At 48.5% G+C, this 21,703-nt stretch overlaps 1 protein-coding gene across 1 annotated transcript in view; it reads left to right on the plus strand.

Moving 5' to 3' along the window:
- PRTFDC1 (phosphoribosyl transferase domain containing 1) overlaps window positions 1-21,703 on the plus strand; it is a 394,648-nt gene that overhangs the window by 172,592 nt on the left and 200,353 nt on the right. The window contains exon 3 of the mRNA XM_069648160.1: window positions 6,520-6,703. Within this exon, the coding sequence (XP_069504261.1) occupies window positions 6,520-6,703 (184 nt within the window). The remainder of the gene's footprint in view (window positions 1-6,519; window positions 6,704-21,703) is intronic.

Below are 21,703 nucleotides of genomic sequence, written 5' to 3' on the forward strand. Positions count from 1 at the left end.
GTTGAGTCCCTCTGTTTTGTATGTCTTATAAAATTCACTTGGGAGTGCATCGGTTCCCGGGGTTTTACATGTGGGCAGCTGCCTCACTACCTCTTCTAAGGTTATTGGGGCATCTAGTTCCTCCCTCTCCTCTGCACTGATCTGGGGTAGTCCGATATCTTCCAATGTGTCCCCTATCTCCTCTCTGTTGCTTCCCGTCTCATCCCCATACAGGCGTCTATAATATTCTGCAAATTCCTTATCAACCCCCTCTTGCGTATCACTATGTTCCCATCTTCTTTCACAATCATTCTAATTGGGGGCCTAGGAGTCTCATTTTTATAGAGCCATGCCAGGACTCTCCCTGGTTTGTCCCCTTCTGGCTCTTGTCTCTCTATATACTTTTTATAGTTGAGGTTACATAATCTTTCCTAGTATATTATACATTTCTGTTGCAGGCCTAGTGCCATTTACGCGTCTTCCTTAGTGTTACTACCCCGTTCCAGTACCCTCTCTAGATCCTTTCCAGCGTCCTGCAGCTCGGCCAGGATCCCATTCTGCAGCCCCCTAGACTTGACTATTGCAATCCCCCTCACCACCACCTTGAAGGCTTCCCAGAGTGTGCCCGTTGTCTTAACACTGCCAGCGTGTATTTCAAAATAACTTATTATTTCCTCCCGCATATCCTCCCTAGATACGGTGTCTTTCAGTGCCTCTGCACGCATGCGCCACGTGGGTGTCCTTCCCCTCGGGGGTCGGTACTGCCACCCTAACATCAGTGATGAGTGGTCTGAGAGGACTCTTGCCTTGTATTCTGCCTGCGTTATTCCGGTCATTACTTCATGTGTGATAAACACATAGTCTAGTATATAAGCACTGTGGGGCTGGATAATGTGAATATTGTCTATCCTGCGGATGGCGTGACCTCCATGCGTCAACCAGCCCAAAATCTGCCAACAATGACTGCAATGCCTTTGCAGCCGGAGTGGGTCTGTCTACCTTAGTGTCTGATCTATCCATGTTGGGGTTTAGCACGCAGTTAAAATCACCCCCCCCACGGTACCCCCCCCACACTGCCACTGAGTTTACCATACAGGGTTCTAAAGTAAGCAGCCATATCCTGATTCGGGGCATACGTATTTACAATGCAGAGCTCTCTATTTTCCACCAGCCCTTTCATAACTACCATCCTGCCGTCTGACTCCGCTTGAGTGCATCAGCGGGAACGGGACATGTGGGGCCACCCATGTGATTAACCCTCTTGCGTAAGCTGAGTATGCTGCCCCTACTACCGTCCCTTTCCACTTCTTCCGTACCACTTCCAATTTTTCTCACGTTAAATGAGTTTCTTGCAACAGGGCTATGTCCACTTTCTGTCTACGCAGGTACATCATAACCTTGTTTCTCTGCAAATAACTGTTGAGCCCCCTGACATTCCAAGTGACTATCTTAAGGTCTCCCATGGTTCATCTCGTTTTTCCCGGGGCGTAGGCTCCCCCCCCCTAACTGAACACCCCCCCCAAACTACAACAAACCACTGCACACAACCCCTTCCCTACCCCAACCCCAACAACTGCCCAGCTCCATCCCTGGATCTCGGGCTCCCCTGCGTTTGGTCCTGCCTTGGAGCACCTAGGTTAGGATCCCAGCAGGGTGTCAGGGTGACCTAACTAAACTCTAGATGGGGGTATAAAGACTAGCCCCAAGAGGCTCCCTAACCAAGCAATAGTCTCAGTGCTCACGGATCATGTTCTCTTCCAACCTATGCATACCCGCCCATAAACTGGGTCAGTGACTATAATCAAGTCCGATAGTCTTAAGCCACGACACCTTCAGATGCTCCCCCTGTGCATTACTTATCTCTTCCTTCTCCTTCTCCTTCTCCCGTCTGGACGCCCGACTCCTGGGGGCGGCTTTGCATGTTGAGCCACTCCATGGCGTCTTCCGGCTCTGTTTTGTTGAAAAACTTTCAGCTTTGCCGGGTGGAGCAACATGTACTTGTGTCCCGCTTCTCGCAATCTCATTTTGACAGTCCCAAAGTTCATACGGCTCCGCTGCACCATCAGGGTATAATCCGGGTAGGCAGTTATGTTCGCTGTCCCTCTTGGATTGCTCCGCCCTTACGGAAGTGTTCAAGTATTCTTTCTCGATCCCGATAATTAAGGATCTTGGCGATCACCGGCCTAGGCGGGTTGTCCGGCGGCGGCTTCCTCGTTAGGGCCCTATGCGCCCTTTCCGCCGCAAACCCCTGGGACAAGATTCCTCCTGTTATCTCCTGCATCAACATAGTCTCAATAAACTCTGTGGGATTGAGACCCTCTGCTCCTTCCGGCAGACCAACGATGCAGATATTATTCCTCCGGGCACATCATTCCGCCTCCTCCGCCCTGCTTTCTAGGTTGCCCACACGTTGCACCAGGGCGTGAAGCTCCAATTTCTGTGAAGCACAATCCGCTGTGTTCGGACCCACCTCTTTCTCAAGGTTCTCAGTGCGCTCTGCTAGTGACCTAACATCTTGCCGGAGAAGGTTCACTTCCTCCTGCACCGCCCCAACTTTGAGCTCCAGCGCTGTTTACAATTCGGTCACGGCCAGTTCAAGCTTGGTCTTCCAAGCCATCTTAATATCGGCAATCTCTGCAAGGACCTCCTGGTTCGTACCCATGGCAGCCGCGCTCCCAACAGGGGCTTTGTCTTTGCTCCTAGCTCCTTCCGGGCCGGGTGGTGTCCTGGCGTATTCGTCTAGCGTAGGCTGCTAGCCCTTCAGTCTTGGAGGTTTGTTGGACATGGCGCTGCGGCTGGAGTTCATATGTGGGCCCCACACCTTGTGGTTTTCAGCCCCATCAGGGGCAGACTTCTGTCAGCGCCTGAGCCAAGGGGGCCGCCCCAGTAGCATCCCCCAACTACCCCTTAGCTGCAGGAATGGACTGTGCCCTCCCACGTGACCATGCAGTTCCCCTCTCCGACTCTGCTAGCGGCCTCAGGGCAGCGGGTGCATTGGCTGTGTCTTTATGTATGCCGCCAGCACTCCAGAGCTTGATCGCCTTCTGTTCTCACACGGTTTGTGCGCCTTGCTTCCTCTGTTATTTGATCGAGCGCAGTCCCAGACACTTCGCCGGTCAGGTCTCCCAGCTGGCACTCTGCAACCTTCCACCGAGTGCACTCACACCCCTCCTCTGGCCCAGCTTGTTATTGTCCACAGATTGCTGTGCATCCAAGGGGATGCCCGGAGATTCATGCCTGGTTCGCCAGTTGTGTGTGCTGTATTACATTTGTCCACCTTGGCCTTAGCCCCTTTGTCATGGAGAACTCTCCTTATTGCCAAGTATATGGACCAACATCGTCCGTATCACTTCCCGGCACCTCCGCTGACGGCAACTCTTCCTGCCGGTCGTTCATAAGTGAATGGGCCAATGTCCCTCCCTTGCCATGCCCTCGGGTGTGCAACCTCTGCGTAGTGTTTCCACCAGGTCGTTTGTGCTGCACAGGGTACACCCCCTTCTCCAACCGTAGTTTTTGTCTTGTGCAGGTCGCTTGACCTGCACACAGAGCGTTCTGTGCCGTCTCATAGGCACATCTCCCTGCGGTGCCTGTACTCTCACTTGCCTGTATCTCGGTGTAGCTCCACGTCCGCTGTTCACTCTCTGTCCCCACGTATGGCAGCCCTATGTGCGGACACTTTCTGCTCGCCCCTCGCATGGGTTTGCCCCACGGATCTTGTGCCCCATGTTCGTTTAGGCCGCCCGTGCTCCTCACATTGCCTCTGCCCCTGCTTCAGCATGCGTTTTCTCGGGGCTCGGTTAACCAGCTTATCTCCTCGCGCCTACTTCCTGCGGTGCCGTTGTGTAGCTGTTTTTCGTTGCTACCCTTCACAACAATCATTCATGTGTACCCAGCGGGCTCATATCCTATACCGCGGCTCCGCTCCGTTTCCTCGGTTCAGGCCGCCTATTACTGTCTTGTGTCCGCACGATCCTGGACCCTGCTGCCAGCCTGTACCACGATCTTGCCAAGTTTTGTTTCCTCTGGACTACGCGTCCGTTGGAAACATTATTACCCGTCCGGCTCTTCCTAGATACTGTGGCTGTAGTTTCTCATCCAGGCAGCTCCCGCCACCGTCCTGCTCGTGTGCGCGTCCTCTGCAGCTGTGGTTCTCCGCTGTTCCCAGCTACTTGCAGGCCTCAGCAACGATCTGTCCAGGAAATCTTTCACATGTGTGTCGGGCTCCGCGCAAGCTTCCATCCACTGTCACTTCAAGCATTCGGGCCCATCTAAGCCCGCTTCTTTGTCACAGGGTGTCCCAGTTTGCCGCGCCATGCAACATTGCCTGTGCTTCGCTACTGTTGCCTTGCCATCTCATAGCCGACCGATTCCTGTGTTCTCGCCATCAGTCGGCCATTTTGTATCATCCTCCTTCCCCGACTCTCGCAATCTTGTAATATATGTAGAACTCCGTCACCGTACCTCCCGTGGGCTCCAAAAGTTCAGCGGGCACGTCTGCCACCTTCATAAACAAGCATATAGGTTATCAGTAGTCATAGGCATCTATGAATGCACTGTAAGGATCATTGCAGGAGCCCTCGTAGCCACGCCCCCACAACCTGTCCAACTATAGGCCGATAACAACGGTACCCTTTTTACAAAAAATATTGGATAGAGCAGCCTACCTGCAAATACAGGCGGATCTAAAATCTAACAATCTATTTGGGGCTAAGGCAATCCGGTTTCCGACCAAGACACAGCACGGAAACTGCCTTGATAGATCTCACCACTCAAATTCAAGTATTAAAAGACAATGGTAAACTAGCACTCCTCTTACTGCTTGACCTGTCAGCAGCTTTTGATTTGGTGAACCACCAAACGCTATGCCATCATCTGCAGCACACTTCTCTGACTCAGCCACATCTTGGATTAGCTCCTTCTTGGCGAACAGAACTATGAGTGTCTTCTCTCCTACTGACGCAGCCGAACCTTCGCCGGTACTTTGTGGGGTTCCGCAAGGTTCTTGTGTGGCCCCCACGCTCTAGAATGTCTTTACGAAGCCCCTATTTGATATTCTTGGCTATGTGGGTGTCACGTATACTAACTATGCGGACGACACCCAGATACTCATTCCCATCGCTGGAGACTATGCAACTGACAGCAAAACCCTTAACAAAATCTACGCAGTAAAACAAGCATGGATGGCACAACATGGTCTTTGTCTTAACGATGAAAAAACTGAGCTGCTTATCCTTGGTACACACGTTAAACTGAAAAAACTAAACACTGCCTTCAAATCATTTACTATAGATGGCAATTCCATTACCGTCTCAAACAACACTAAAACCCTTGGCATTTACCTTGATGCCACCTTATCCTTCTCCAAACAAACTAATGCGGTAGCAGCATCATCCGCATATACTTGTAAACTTATCACCTCCTGCAAGCCGTTCATTTCCACACCTAATTGCACCACACTTGCTAGAACTCTAGTTATGTCCAAAATGTGTTATTGTAACGCCCTCTATTTAGGTACTAGCCACAAAAACATTAACAAGTTACAAGTAATTCAGAATAATGCCATCAGGGCAGCCCTCTACATCCCTAAGAAGTCGCATATTTCTGAGACTAGACGCAACCTGCACTGGCTCCCGGTAGAGCATAGAATATCTCTCAAAACCCTTGCCCTAACACACAAAGCCAGGGCCAACCTCGCACCAGCCTACCTTACTAACCAACCCGCCTTACATACGTCCTCAAGACCACTTAGAGCGGCTCAAGCAAACACAATGTCCATACCGAGATTCAAACTCCATAACTCAGGAGGAGCTAGCTTCCCTGTACAGGCTTCAAAGCTATGGAACACACTCCCTGCTTCCCTCAGATCAGAACCCTCCTTCCACTCATTCAAGCGCAACACTAAGCGCTGGCTTCAGGATTTGGATACAATGACAGTTTAACTTCCTTGATCTTAGACCTGTTGCCTGCCCTACTGTATCTATTGTATATACTATACTATATTATTTAACTGTTTCTTCCATTGTCTACTGTATGTATCTGTAACACTAATTCCCATGGGCCTGGTTGCGCTTAATAAATAAAAAAATACAAATAATTATGGTGAAGGCTCTATAACGAATGAATGAATGAATGATGCAAGAAAAGGCAATAATCTAGTTGTCATTGGTTGACCTTTCTGAAGCCATCTCCAGTGCTTCTGCATTAGTTGTTACTGCATAGTGTGTGCCTATGCCAAGTGCTGGCAACCTGTGTCCCTCCAGATGTTCTGGCCTACGCTCCCTTAATCCTGCTTTGTCTATGCTGGCTAGTGTTCATGGGAGTTGTGCACCAATCTTCACGTAGAAAACGTTCAGGTTGCCTAACGTGGAGCTAAGCTCCCTCCTTTTGAGTGTAAAATGCTTAACCTGTAACTGATTAAGATGCAGTGGATTTCTGTTAACGACCACACGTGCCACTTGCATTTGTTTATGGCAAAGGTGCTGAGTGCCACCTTAACTTTTACCAGTCTGATTTTTTTTTTTTTTCTGTGCCCTTTTACAGGACTGAGCGATTGGCCAAGAATATCATGAATGACATTGGAGATAACTACATCACAGTCCTCTGCGTTCTGAAAGGTGGATACAGATTTTGTGCCGACCTTGTTGAGCACATCAAGAATCTCAGCCGTAATTCCGAAAGGTTCATTTCCATGAGGGTGGAATTTGTCAGGCTTAAGAGTTATTGCGTAAGTAGAGATTTGATTGCCTTCCCATCTGTGTTCATTAAATAGTTGCAACGTTTTTGCAATTAATAAATGCCTATTGAAATGTGGCACTCGCTTCAAGTTTGTGATCACACTTTTTACAGCGTTCATTTCATTGATAAGGAAGGTGCAGGATTTCTTGAAGTAAAATTGCAAATATTGCACAGAATAAGCACATTCAATGGTGGTGTAATCATCCTTGGCATATCGCATAGTAGAAGGTATTTGCCTAATAGTTATGGTACCTCACTGTGTACTTATTCGATATTATTATTCATAAAGCGCAGAGGTCTCTTACTGCTGAGGAGAAAGTACAAGATAATGGAGCTACGTACAAGCAGATTTAAACCAGATTAAACGAACTAAGAGAATAATGAACACCATGATTGAAAGCCCAACTAAACCAAGCAATAGTTTCAGCAAAATGGCGGTCCTATGGTTGGGCCAAAATAAAAATGTCTCTCTGGCCCATGCCCATCAGAAGCTGTCTACCATATGGTCCATCGGAGGGGCTTTTTGGTGGTGCTGTGTGTACGTACGGCGGTGGGATATGCTGCAAGGCGTGGTGGGATATGCTGCAAGGCGTGGTGTTGTGGAGGCTAACCAGAGGTGGTTCAGCCTAGTTGACTGGCATTCTTGTGAGGATTCCTTTCGTTGCAATCCCACTGATGTTTTTAGCTGGTTAGTGCATTATACTCTTTTCTTGGGTGTCTTTGTAGGCACCCTCATCCTACAAAGTGATGCAGGGCACCGCTCCTTTTTCTGATTCGTAGCTACCGTACCGGCACCTTTCATTACGGGAGCGCCAGGGTCGTAATGAGGCCCAGTGTTTTGTTAACAAGATGTCTACAGGCGTAGAGAGAGAGGTGCCAACAGACAACCAATGCCTTTGTTAATTCTATAGTGGGTTTGGCTAAAAGACAAAACTTCCAATTCCCAAGTGTGCAGGCCAGAGGGACTGCTAGGTGGTGCATCTACCGCCTTCCTATCAGACCCCTTTTGGTTGCAACCCAATGTCTTTTTATAGTGACTTATTGTTTAATAAGCAATGCGCCTTGGCCTTTTGGGCATACTTTGTAGGCTCACTGGCAGAAAGAAGGCTAAGGCCTTCACCACCCTGCCTGCCATGGGCCGCATAAAGCGCGCCAATTCCACAATCCTCATAATTGAGGTAAGCCCATAAACTATTCAAACACTACTGCAACAAGAACTACTTGTGTTTTCCCCTTTCCAATAAACCCTTTCCCCAATGGGTAGTCGTCAAACTGTCTTTTCATGCCAGTGCTGCCAACTGGGCAGTAAACAGACTACTCAGAGATCCGATGAGGGGGGGCTCTAAGATCCCTGGTCACCCAGCAGGGCTCCATGAGCTAGTAGTAGCCACCACCTGAACTGCTGGTCGCATTTAATCTGCTCGGGAGGGGCTGATGGCAGGCTGCACTACTGGGCTTGGTACTGGGTAGCGGGGACACTACTAACCCATAACCCAAAGGGGCTCCTCCTCTGCTCTGCCAAGCAATGCTTCCAAGACCTGTGGCAGGTTCCTCCAACTCCTGCCTGCCAGCTCTCCCACCTCCCGTTTATGCTCACTGCTCCCAGAACACAAATGAAAACACATGACTGCATCTCTGTAGCACTTTTCAACCACAAATTAGATCTTTGGGATCTAAGTTTGATGAGGGTTTTGAATTCAATAGGTGATTTTATAAAGCTTGAACCTAACTCAAAAAGCAGTGGAGCGCTGTGCAAGTAGAGGAAGGGTCATGCGTAGGTGTGAGGAAGATATGAATAAGGGCAGGGGGTTCCAGGTGTGTACATGTTTGCGCTAGTGGTGTCGGAAAGGAGCCTCAAGATACTAGCATAATAATGTACACTGCAAGGAGCTGAAACTTGCTCCTTTAATCTTTAGCAGTCCGTATCGTAGTTTCCCAAAGCTGAAGTTTCACAAAGTTGGGATTTTAGACGTTTTTCCTCTTGTTATTCTAGAATCATAAACATAATGTATTTTGACTTGGTTTAGGCTTCAATAGCTCAGGTACTATTATCTGAACTAAGTCGTGGCTGCTGAAGGATGTATTTGAATACCACTTGGATTGTGGATCAAATAGGTGCATGCGTTCATGAGCCAAATGCAAACCACGAAGTCAGGGTGTATACCCCCCGCCCCACAAACTTTAATCAATCCCTTGCAGCACACCAAAGGGCCATTCCTAGCGCTGCCTGATCACTTGCATCATCCCTTACAGGGCAAACTCTGAACCCCAGACTCTAGGGCAAGCATTGAGCTAAGATCATGCGCAGGTTACATTGCCCGTTGGGCCCAATGTGCAGTCTGATATTGGCATCAAGTGTTAGATCAGTATACATTCCTGTGGGTCGACTGAGTCATCCCTCTATCCTTCGACTCAAATGCAGAGTCTATAGCAAGCCCCGACTGTATTTGGAGACTTTCACAAATTCTTCAGCTATGACACCATCGCTAGCCGCACACCCATGGTCCCTGTCAGCTCCTTGACAATAGGCTCACAGCCAGGGTTTATCTGGCCCCAACTCTACCTCACAATTCAGTTACATTCTTAGCCATTACATGAATATCCTCACTCTCAAGTATCCATGCATAGACTCGAGACAATCTCTACTCTCAAACCCAGGATTTTGTCTGCCCTCAAAACCCAAGACCCCAATCCCTAGATTTACACCCTAGGACCATCACCATCCTAACGGAAGGGTCCAACCCTGACTTAATCCCTCGCCTCAAAACCAGGCTCCATCCCGACCCCTTCTGCAGCTTCATACTTGGGGTCTAAACATGCCCCTTCTCTACCAGTAGCCTCAAATCAATTGTACATCACAACCTTGACCTCTCCTGTATCAATAGACATAAGGCCAAGTCCAACCCTGACACCAATATCACCACATGGTCCAGCTCTGACCCAAGTCAGATAATTCTAGCCCATCCTGAGCCCTGATCCCATCCATAGCCTTTCACCATAGTCGTACCCACCCAGCCTCCATCCCCTGGCCTAACCACTTCTACACCCTTGCACATGGGATATATCCCCAGTCAGGGTACCAACCTGGCATTCGGGTTGCTTTCCCTTCCCTAATCCGAAGGACATAGTGGAGCAGTCCTACCTCTGAGACCCCTTGCCAGTAAAGTCTTTATTCCCCTTCTACAGCTACACTCCAAGTAATAGTTGACACTGAGGTTTTTGGCACGTTTTTTTGTTTGTTTTACGACACATTTTATTGGGTTTGAAAGTATACATTTGATGAAAATGAACAATGTGAACAAAACATTTCAACATGAAACTTGCTGTGACATTCCCCAGTTTTGATGTACACCATAATCCCTCTTTCCTCCTCCCCTACCTTTGCCTTACGGTCAAATATCTTGGGTGCCATTCGGTCAATTACTCGCATTTTCTCGGACTCTTGTCATGTTTTTGGGACATGCCCTTGTTCTACGACTATATTTTCCATTGCATTACAATTGCCGACCCTTTACTGCCCTATATTTGGGACATTCTTTATCCCCGGCTTTGTTGTGATAGCTCTTTGCCACTGCCAGTGCAGTGGATATACATATTTATTCAGATTTAGATAGGTCTGTTTCATCCTAAACATTTTTTTTTGATAAAACGTTTTTTTTATTGTTTTATATCACAGACAAATCAACCACGACATGTAGAGACCAACATGTCTCTCGAAAGTAGGCAATAGGCACATTTGTTACCAAACACTCAAAACCTTTCCCAAAACTTTAATGCCGTTAAGCAGCATCACCTCTACAGTGTCTCGTGGGCACTAGGGTTCACCTTCCTCCCACCTCCCCCATATTTTGTCTGCTTTAACAGGGCGGCCTCTCGAATTGTATATTCTGTGCTCTACCATCGCACATACATCCATATCTGTTACCCATTGCTCCATTGTCGGGGACTCTGGGACTCCCCATTTTTGTGCTATGTGTCGTTTCATCACGCCCGCAGCCGTGTTTAAGAGCAGTCTTTCCCATTTGTTAAGAGCAATCTCATCCGTAATACCCAGGATGAGAACTTTCGGGTCCAGTGGTACATGACAAGGAAGTATCTTAAGTTCGTTACAGCATGCGTTCCAAAAGATGCGGATCCGGGGGCATGCCCATAGGATATGAAAAAAGGTCCCTTCATCTTCTCCTCATCGGAGACAGTTCATCCTAAACATTTAATGGAGCTCATTTTGGATTTACTTCTAGTGGTCTGCCAGTTGTCCCAGCAAGAATCGCGGCTATCCTTTCCCAGTATTTCGGTATGCAAGGGCATTCCCATAATGTATAGAAGATGGATATTGTCCCTGCCAGAATGCTGATTGACACTACCCACTCTGATCAGGAACTCTTTACAGAAGTATTTATTTTAATTCTTATAACACGCCGCATGCCCGTGGGCCTCAAGTATCGCCTGTATAGGCTCTTGAAATGAACTATTTGGAACTTACTAGATATGGCAACAATAGAGCCTCCCTCCACTTCTGCTTATCCAGTACACACACTTCCATCTCCCAACTATTTATGCGCTTCTTTAACAGGGTTAGACTGTTGTTGATAATAGTTTGGTATAGTTTTCAAGGTAGGTGTTAGGAAATAGTTCAGTTATGTGCAATTTTCCTTCCATTTATGGACCCCCCCAAACTTTTTCCTTTTGTTTGGCTATCCTAACCTGACTTTTTCCAGTGGAGCCCAGCCCTCTGCTGAACTCCCCAGGGCTTTTGCTCACTTGATATGGGGACACTGATAGGTCCTTCAGACTGTCAGTACTGGGAAACTCTTTCCCTTAGTCTTTGACTATGTTGCCATTTCTTGGTAGCTTTTTAACCGTGCACAATGTACCTTCAGTACCATGCGCTGGGGTCCCTTTTCGCTTTATGGCCCTAGACTACCACAAAGAATTTTTGGGTGATTGTACGAGTGTGCCTGGGACAAACAGGTGGCAGCAGTTACTTTTTATAATGTTTTACTTCTTTTTACTGATTTACAGTTCACTGTGTTTGTCTCAAGACTGTGGCCCGGTCTGAAAATGGCTGAGCCACAAAGTCTTTTGTTCTGTCCCACTGCCATTTTGTCCCTTGTCTTCATCCAGGTACAATAACCCGTGTTTTGCTTATTTGGGCATGCAGCCTCTGGCAAAAACGGATCTCTGTCGCAGGATTCCGCCTGTCTCGTATGTGTGCCCAGGAAGAGGGCTGCAACTGTCTAGTTCCAATCTACTGGTGCCAAGATGTCTGGAGTGCCTGAATGACTGAGACCACCGTGGGCCATGATTGGCCCATGTCTGGGATGCCTGCAAGACAGCAGATCTTCTATTGGAAGTCCTCAATTTTGGGGCAAAGCTAATCTTGGATAAGAGAAGGGGCTCTGGAGCCATTCCAGGTTAATCACCTGTGTTGTCGCCAAACTACAGAAGGAGCCAAGTCTCCTACACGAAGAAACAGACTTGTGAAACTGCCACAGATGCTTTTGAAGGTTTTAACACCCTTTGACCTCAGCTGTCTCGACGAACACTTCTTACTTCTTCAATAAAGAAACCCTGCCAAAGTGCTTCAACCCTTTGGAGTAGTGGGAGCAACTACTCTTGGTGCCCCCTGCTTACCCACCAAACGTGCCCCTTCAAAAGTGTTCCTAGGCCATCCAGCCAACTGTCCAACTCTACCTCAGGGTAACCCGCAGTCCGCTGCCGTCTCAAGTGCAGACCTGACATCGCTTGCATTTGGTCCCGTGCAGCCTCCTGCCAAACGTTGCAGGCCTAGCTCCTCTGGGTCCTGAATTAGGATAGTGTGTAACACTGCCTGCATCTACGATTCCTGCATCACTACCTGACAGTCACTATCTATCCCCCTGCTGTTCTGCTCTCCTGTGCCCTAAAGCCAGCTGCCCCAGATCTTTCTTCGTACCTCCTTCGGAAGCTACAAAAAGGCAACTGTCCTGTCACGGACGATCGTTCACCGCAACCGCTGAGAGCCGGAGCGTCACAAAACTGCAGGACTCAAACCTACTAGCAACCTCGACTAAACTGGCAAAGTTTGGTCCGGACTGTTTCCGAGGGTCAGTGAATACTTGCGTAACTTACTGGTGGCCCCCCTGCCACAGCCGAGTGTTCTTATGCACGAGTATCCCTTGAAAGTACTTGAATTTGACTGGGTTAGCTTGCGCTCCCTAGCTATTCTCACCACTGGAATACTGCTTTGCCGCCAAGGGCAGGACCTACTCGGCTAGTAGCAACTTATTCCTCATTCCTTAAACCTCTTCCTGACATTGCTACAGTCCTACAAAGAAGACCTGCTTTTTTTTATCTTCGCGATCCTGCGTTTTTACGCTCCACTATACTGTTGAGCACAAGGCGCCGCTCTTCTTAGGGATGGACTCAAAAGTTAGGGAACAAACTCTAAAGGATTACCTATTGCCATTTGTGTACTAAACTTGACCCTTTGCAGGTTGTAGTTGTAGCTTATAACTATATACTGTATAATTTAAGGATTTGTGTGATATCTGTTTTCTTCATTGCTAAAGTTACTTGTGGCTATTTGGTCCGGCTGACAATAAATGTATAGATATTTTTCATATACACTTGCCTAAGAGTAATTTGTGGTTTTGTTACTGTGTGTGCTCATTGAGGGCTTCCGATCACTCTCACCCCTCCTGAGACTAAGGGGCTGATTCATGGAATTATTTGGGGAATTATTTGCGCTGAAAAACGGGGATTTGTATGCCATTCTGCCAGTAAATCACCATTTGTTAAACAGGGATTTGCGCGAAGAATGGCACACACATCCCTGTTTTTCGACGCAAATAATTCCATGAATCAGCCCCTTAGTCTTGACCGCCTGCCAAGCTACCTAGATTGGTCTGGCTTGTCCAGAAGGTTCCCCTGTTTCACTAAACAGAGGGTGGCCTCCTAAACATCTGCCCACCAGGTCAGAGTTTAGAAATCCATCTCAACAGTAGGCTTGTATATAATCTCCTCTTGTGTGTCTAAACTTGCTAAAGGAGAACATCCCGGAGGCCCATCCTCCCTCCAGACTGAGACCTCGGGCCATGGTGGAACCTAAAATAGGCTTGGCCTCTGATTTTTGTGCTTGTTCTATAATCCTTTTCCTTCTCTTGCCTCCTCTTACACACATGCACAAAATATACCGGAATTTCTGGCCAACTCTTGGCCTCCATACCTACCAACTTATCTAGATTGTGCTGGACTTCCTTGGGGAGTCACATCTTTAGCATGTGGTAAACAATCATCACATTCTAATCCCAGCCTTCTCCCGTCTGCCCTCCACATCTCCTGTATTAACTGGATGTGTGCGGCAGGATCACCATCCAACTTCATTGTTTTTGCTAAAATCGAATTTATATTCGGCATATTGGGATACATTATCCTCCGGGACCACCATACCTCTGCCCTGTAATTATTTGAAGCTGCTCATTCGTGGTTATGTGTATCCAACTGAACTCCCGGATACCCCGGTCTCTTCCAAAGCTCATCTGACCATTCCCCCATTAGAGCCATAAATGCGCTTTTCATGACACCTGCGGTGTGTTTCTGTAATGCATAAATCCACTTGCTCACCCCTGCAGTGAGCGAAGGGAGGGTCTTCATGAAATTATTCCTGTCCACGGGTGACGACGGGACAAGATACGCCCTTCACAGACCCTTCTGGTGTAACAAACTACAACCGCTTTTCCTGGGGCTTCCCTCATCTGTTCCCTGCTACTTACTATGGCCGTGCGAGTACCATGGTGCGTCCTAAAACTCCAGTGTATTCTGTCGCTGCTCCTGGAGCAGGAGGTGGGGCGGCTACACCCTGCTCTACCTGCTTGACATCCAATTCCAATTCCCCTTTGTCTCCTACTTCATCTCCTACTCTTGGTGTCACTTCCCCTGAAACTTCTGCAGGCATGGAAGCATATTCAGCACAACAGTAGGATCCGGGTTCCATTCTCCATGCTCAAACCTTGTACCCATGGCAATATTTCTGTTGTCCGGGTCCACATTGACCTCTTTTAAAATCGATTTATCCAACCTAACCAGAACTTGGCCATGCCTCCACCTTCCTTTCACTACATCCTTTGCCTGTCTGTTCACTTTTTCTGGCTCTTCGTTTCTCGGCTGCCGTAACAGCATTACCTCTTCCTTAGCACTTCTTGGATCATTCTCCACCCTTCATCTGCTCTTCTAGCTACTGGCCTCTTTCTTTCTCTTTCTTTTTCTCTTTCTTGCTTTCTTTCTTGCTTTTTCTGGCTTGCTTTCTTGCTTTCTTGCTTGCTTTCGCTTTCTTGCTTTCTTTCGCTTTCTTGCTTGCTTTCACTTTCTTTCTTGCTTTCACTTTCTTGCTTTCACTTTCTTTGTCTTAGTCTCTCTTCCACCCATAATTTCTCTGCCAAACTAGCAGTCGGGAATTATTCCTTTCCTCCGCTCCATTTTCAACCTTACCTTTCTAAACCCTAACCGTTGTAGTTACCCTTCTGTTTTCATCACTATCCCATTTTCTGGAAATCTTAGCTGATGGAGATGTTAACCTGTGTCCGTCTTGCAACCACTGGAGTGGTTGCTAATAATGGAGGCTTGAACTCCGCCTCTGTATACCCTTCTGCGGGGGATGAAGGATAGCACCCATGTGGCAGGCAGTGCAGAAGGAATTCTCGCACCCTCCTTTTTCAGTCTCTCCTCTGAGACTTTAACACTATGGACCTTCCTGCTTTTTTCATGCATCCTTCATATTGCTAAGATATTTAACCGCTTGTCTAACGTTGAGACCTTGTGCTTTGTAGTTCAAAATGTATGCATGTTCCCAATATCCCCTTATCATAGGTCCCTTCAGCAGGCCAACAATTGAGCATTTTACCTTTAGTTTCCCTGCGATCATTACTAATGGTATTTTAGAATCTTCACCTTACAGCCTGGAAGTACCGGACACAAATGATTCAGCGGAGTCTCCATAATCCAATGCAATTTAGTCAAAATAATTTCACCCAAAAATAACACCATAGCTGTACCTGTGGCACAAAGTTTGCACCCAAATAACCCCCTTCTTTCCCCTTCCCAATTTCTTTATCGTTCCCCACACACGCTCACTTTACTCTTGTTCACCTCAATCACCTCGATTAGCTAATTGCTTTAATTAGAGTTATCACTCTTACACAAAAGACAGCCTCTTTATCATTAAAAGAAAACAGAAGCCGGCCAATATGAGAGATCTCCTTCAATTGAGCATAGAAGGAACACAATGTTTTCCACTACAACACAGCTGCTCCTCGTCACTAGTACGGTCCTCTCTACTACGACACTGTTTTTTCTTGACTTCAGGAAGATACCCTTCACTACTTCGACTAACCAAGAAAAGCGAGGCGAGGGCTTTGCCCGCAGTCAATACAGGATGCAGAGTGCCAAGGGTATACTTCAGGAAAGTATCTACAGGTGGACTTACCATAAGATTAACCCCTTGGTCAGGGCTCAAGCAAACCAGACAAGCAAACTGTAGGGTATCGGGACAAACCTAACAACCACCTGACACCTTTAAAATAACAAACTATGTAAAAATATTTCTGATGCTTGTTAATCTGCTTAGAGTCACATGCTGTGCATATGGTCCGACATCCAGTGGTAACCGCGGAGTATTGCATCTTGTCTTTCGGGGACCGAAAGGGGACGTCGCATAGGCGTGTCTGTAACACTATCCCTATCATGACGTGTGTAGTACCCAAAATCCCTCACGCGCCGAGGTCCCTCAGATTGTTTTTTTCCGCACAGATAACTGGTCGTCCTTTAGTGGAGCCCTTACTAGAGACATTGTTTATCTTTACCGAATTGTCAGTTTATTCCCCGTTAAGTCATTTTGCCCAACAAGAACCTCTTCGACAAAGACTACGGGGGAATCGTCTACGGCTGTGGTTTTCGGCGACTAAGATCTGGCGACCGGATTGTCCACGTGGTCGGGCCCTCTGGCCGGCCTATACAGTAGGGAGAGTAGGGTCAGGGTGGCCCTATTGTTTAGTATGTCTTTCCTCCTTTCCCCTCTTTTCCCTTGCGGTCTGGTCATCCTTCCCTTTTGCTATGGAAAGGACTCCTTTTAGATTCTGCCCTGAGTGTAGGGTCAGATATCCTTGGAAAAACGAACACAGGACGTGTAACGCCTGCCTCCCCCTAGAGCACGACGAGAAGCGGTGTGCGGCGTGCAAACTCATTCAGCCCAAGACCCTTAAGGAGCGCTGTGTAAAGCGGTGGGCCGCGTACGGTATGTCACGCGTGGAGCGCCCCTCCCCCCACACCAGCCGAAAGTGACGGGGGTACTTTGGATGACCAAAGGTCCAACGCGGATGTTAGAGACCTTGAGGCGGTCACTTCTAGTCCAGGCTCGACTCTGGTCTTGCTACAGGGACCACATCCGGCGACAGGGGCGTACAAGCGTATCGCACTAAGCACACAACCCCTATGCCAATTTTGATGTCTTCGTCGAAAAAGGTGAAAGCGCCTACAGGGCCGCCAAAGTCTTTGCCGGTTCCCTCGATCATTCGGATCCAAAGCCTTCCCCGCAATCGCAGCAGCGTATTGCGACAGGGCAATCAAGAAAAACCAAGGGCGCTACTTCAAAACTTACACGCGTCGAAAGTCGGGAGTCCAACGCTTGGACGAGTTCCAAGGCCTCAGTAGGCCTGATAACTACGGCTAGGCCTCTACCCGGAAACCCGACTGCTAAACCTCCTGGTGGCGCGGACAGGATTTGTATTGCTGACAAATCATCGGAGCCCTTGTCTTTCGAAGATTCAGCGACTATCCAAAGCAGCATCGGAAGAATCGCAGCGGCGGTGGGCCTTTTTCCGGTTCCGCCGAAGGTTATGGGTGACTCAGCCGAAAAGTTTTCGGCGGATTGGATTCCCGACTCCGATGAGGTTTACGTAGATAGTCAAGAGCCTCTCTCCGATGCCCTTAGAGGTTCCCGTCGACGCCATAGTGCGGAGAACGTCCCTTCTCCTCGCGCAGGCCATTTTAGGTCCTCTAAATGGACTACAGAAAAATTTGAGGGTTGTATGGATCGACTGGAGTGGATTATCAGTTCTTCTGGTCAGCCGCCCCCGAAAAGGGTTAGGGTAGACCCTAACCCCCAAATTCAAGTAGATCAGTCTCGGGTTTCCCAACAAGATGTGATCCATATGGATACTTATAGAGACATCTATAATGAGGAAGAAGAAGCTTCTTTTCTCAAACTATGAGGAGGATCAACAGGATACCACGGACAACTGGGAGGAATCCCAGCATGAAGGTCAAGACCCTTGGACACAGCAAGATGAGGATACTGATATTTTGTGCCTAGACTCTCCTCCGTCCACCCCGGCTCATCAGGCCTCCCCTGTGGATGACCAAATGGCTTTCAACTCCATGCTGCAAAAAGCAGCAGAATTCTTCAAAATTGCCACACAAGAGGCGGTAAAATAGCAGGATTTCATGGAGGATATTATTAAGGAAAAACCTCCGGCAAGTCAATCCATCCCCCTCCTTAACTCTGTTAAGAGACGGGTAGCTCCCTAATTGGTCACACCTGCTCAGACACGGGCCGTGAACATGAGTCGAAAAATTATTTTAACCTTCTCCTACCGACCCTCTGTATATCAAAGGGCACGCCATCCCAGACTCACTGGTAGTGACTACCACCCGGAAGAGGGCAGGGGTACCCCTTGCCATGGGAGAATCACCACCGGACAAGGAGTCTAAAAGGTTATGTGCCCTGGGCAAACGTCACATCAGCAGCTACATACACGGCTTGCTAATAATACTACGTTATTAGCAAGCTATGCTGATGGCCAATGGAACTTACTCCAAGAAGGCCATCCGGAGGTTCCAGATCCCGCCTGAACACAGCTTCTCGCCATTGTTTCGGAGGGAAGACTGGTTAACCAGAATGTGGCGAAGAACACCCTGGACACTGCAGAAACAGCAGGCAGGTCTCTTGCACAAGGTACTCTTCTGAAAAGACACGCATGGCTTCGTACATCGGGTTTCAGACCTGAGAGACGGGCCTCCCTCATTAATAAACCCATTGAAGAGACTAACCTCTTCGGGAAAGTAGTGGCTGAAGAGTTGGAGATAGCCAAGAAGGAGCATGAGACTATAAGGTCTTTGCACCAGATTACACATAACCCCTCCTCCCAGAGGGGTAATAAATCTCGGCGGTCCTTTCGAGGACAAGCCTGTGCCGGTCCGTACAACTACGGCACTTCAACACGCATCAAGCATCTGGAAGCCCTACTTACTACCCCTCAAGGGGTCAAACGCGGAAAAGGTAGAGGCAGAGGCCCCAATCCCGGAGGAGCCACAGCCTCGGGTCAGAAATGACCACCAAGTCCAGGTCCCCTCCAATGCCTCCCCGGTCAGGGGATGATTAACATCTTTCCTCAAGGCCTGGATGGGGATAACTTCAGATGAGTGGGTCTTAAAGACGGTCGCCCACGGTTATTGCGTGGAATTAGCCCAACCTCCACAGTTCAGACCGCTGCGCTCACTGCACCTTTCACCGGACCATCTGGAGATCCTGATACAAGAGGTGGAAGCACTGCTGGGAAAGGACGCCATAGAAGCTGTCCCTATTCTTCAGGTAAACAAGGGTATTTATTCAGTGTACTCCCTTGTACCCAAAAAGGATCTCACCATGTGTCCTGTTCTAGATCTGCGCCCAGCGAACAAGTTTATAAAACCCCAGATGTTTTGCATGGTAACACTGCAGGAGGTGATCCCATTGCTGAAACAGGGGGACGTCATGGCAACATTGGACATGAAAGATGCATACTTTCATATTTCAATGTTGCCAGCGCACAGAAAATATCTGAGGTTCATGATCCAGGACAAACACTACCAATTCAAGGTACTCCCCTTCGGCATCGCCTCGGCGCCAAGGGTGTTTACCAAAGTCCTGGCAGTGGCAACAGCACACCTGTGCAGACTGTCAGTCCCAGTTTTCCCTTAACTCGACGACTGGCTCATTACTGGGGACTCTTTCGACGCTTGTTTTTCAAACACCCAAAAAACAGTAAATCTCCTCTTCAGCCTGGGTTTTTCAATCAAAGAAAAGAAATCCAGCTTAGTCCCCAGCCAAGTAAAACAATTTCTGGGAGCGCTAATTCGGACGGAAGACTGACTTGTCTTCCTCTCCAGCGAGAGGGTTCTGTTACGCTCACCTGGTATCCACAGGGACGCCACCCGGGCTACTCGCTGGTATGCTTCTCAGCTTTGCCCTGATGTGATCTGTGGGGAAGGTTCTGCCTGAAAATACAGGAGGACTGTGTTCAAGACTGACCGACTGGGGTAAGTATCCTCCCTCCCCCTGTATGATTTCAGTCCCTCTGGTGCCCTCTCCTCACCTTGTGGTAGAATTAGGCGTGCTCTCCGTCTTGCCTTCTTTGCAGTGGCGCGTTGTCTTTCATGGGCGAGTGCGATCCAGTTACTTCACTGACGCCGGCCCGTTTGATATTGTTCAGGTAGGTCTTATTGCTGTTCTTTAGATTTGTTGCTATCCTGCATGCATTTCTTTGTTTAAAATGTCTTTTTTTTTCTCCCTTAGGTATGCAGAGCTTCAGCGCGGCGAACTGGCTATGGTTGAGCCTCGCTGGTAAATGATGGTGCATTAAGAGCGCTATGATGCGGTAAGTAAGCGCTATGCGCAGCGCTGCAAAGTCTTGCCTTTGCTAACCTGTGTTTTCCTTCCTTGTAGGTTGCGGTGTTCTTCAGCGCGAGTGGAATGTCCGGAGTGGTGCCAGCCGAGAGGCGACCAGCCAGGTAAGCCTTTTGAGCAGTTAGAGGCAACATTAAAGAAAGCAGTAGAGACATTTACAAATTACTATCTTCCTCTTTCAGGTCGTTCTGTCCGGGAGGCGTGCAGATTCGAGGAAGCTGTTCAGTTACTGCGAGTGTTTAAAGATGAAGACTGTAGGTAAGATGCTGCTGCTAATGAAGTTCCTTTTGTCTCCTTGCAGGTTCTGCTTCTCCGAGGGAATAGCTGGACACGGTGAGCGTCACGTTGCAAGCTGCAAAGTAACGCGAAACGTGTTGTCTTGCTCGGGTGTGGTTTAAATAGGCCCAACAAAATAGTCCAGGTAAAGTAGTCCCCGGGCTACCACACCCAAAACACTAGACTGCATAGCTTGGTTCTTATGAACCAAGCTATGTGGATGCCTCCATGTTGGCTGACAATACAATAAAGTAGTTCCCAAGCACATTGTTTTTCATGGTGTATGAGCCTGGCGCCATAGGCGCCAGGACTGGCCCCATGAGGGCTTCTGAAGAGGATGCCAGGCTCTAGAGGCCCGAGGCCTGAGTCTACCTGGCCAATGGGTTTGCCAGAGGGGGTTTCAGGCGAGGGTTGTGACCGGTTCAGAACATGCTCTCAGATTCCTCAATATGTAGCCAGTCGGGAGGCGACGGTACGCAAGGCCATGCTTTTGCTAGGGATGATGGCATCATGTATATACTTGGTTCCCCACGCGCGGCTGCGCATGCGTCCCATGCAGGAGTGGCTCAACAGCCAGTGGTGTCAGGCCAGCGGACAATGGGAAGATCTGTTAGTTGTCTCGCCAGCCCACATTCTCTCTCTGCAGTGGTGGTCGAGAGAAAACCTCTTGAAGGGGAAAACCTTCACCACCCCTGCAGTGGAAGCCACTCTCACGACAAACGCATCTCTCACGGGGTGGGGGGCTCACCTGCTTCAGCAGACAGCGCACGGAGTGTGGTCCCCTCAAGTAGCGTCCAACTATATAAACTTACTGGAACTACTAGCGGTGTTCAAAGCATTGAAAGCCTTTCAGGTGCAACTGCAAAGGAAGACAGTGCTGATCCTAACTGACAGCACTACAGCAATGTATTACCTGAACAAACCGGGGGGGGGGACCCACTCTCCAGGGCTATCCAAGCTGTCCCAAAACATTTGGGTATGGGCTCTCAAACACAAGATGTTTTTGTTGTCCCA

Source organism: Ambystoma mexicanum, chromosome 2q (genome assembly GCF_040938575.1).
Source record: "Ambystoma mexicanum isolate Mex_15411 chromosome 2q, UKY_AmexF1_1, whole genome shotgun sequence".
Classification (NCBI taxonomy): Eukaryota; Metazoa; Chordata; class Amphibia; order Caudata; family Ambystomatidae; genus Ambystoma; species Ambystoma mexicanum.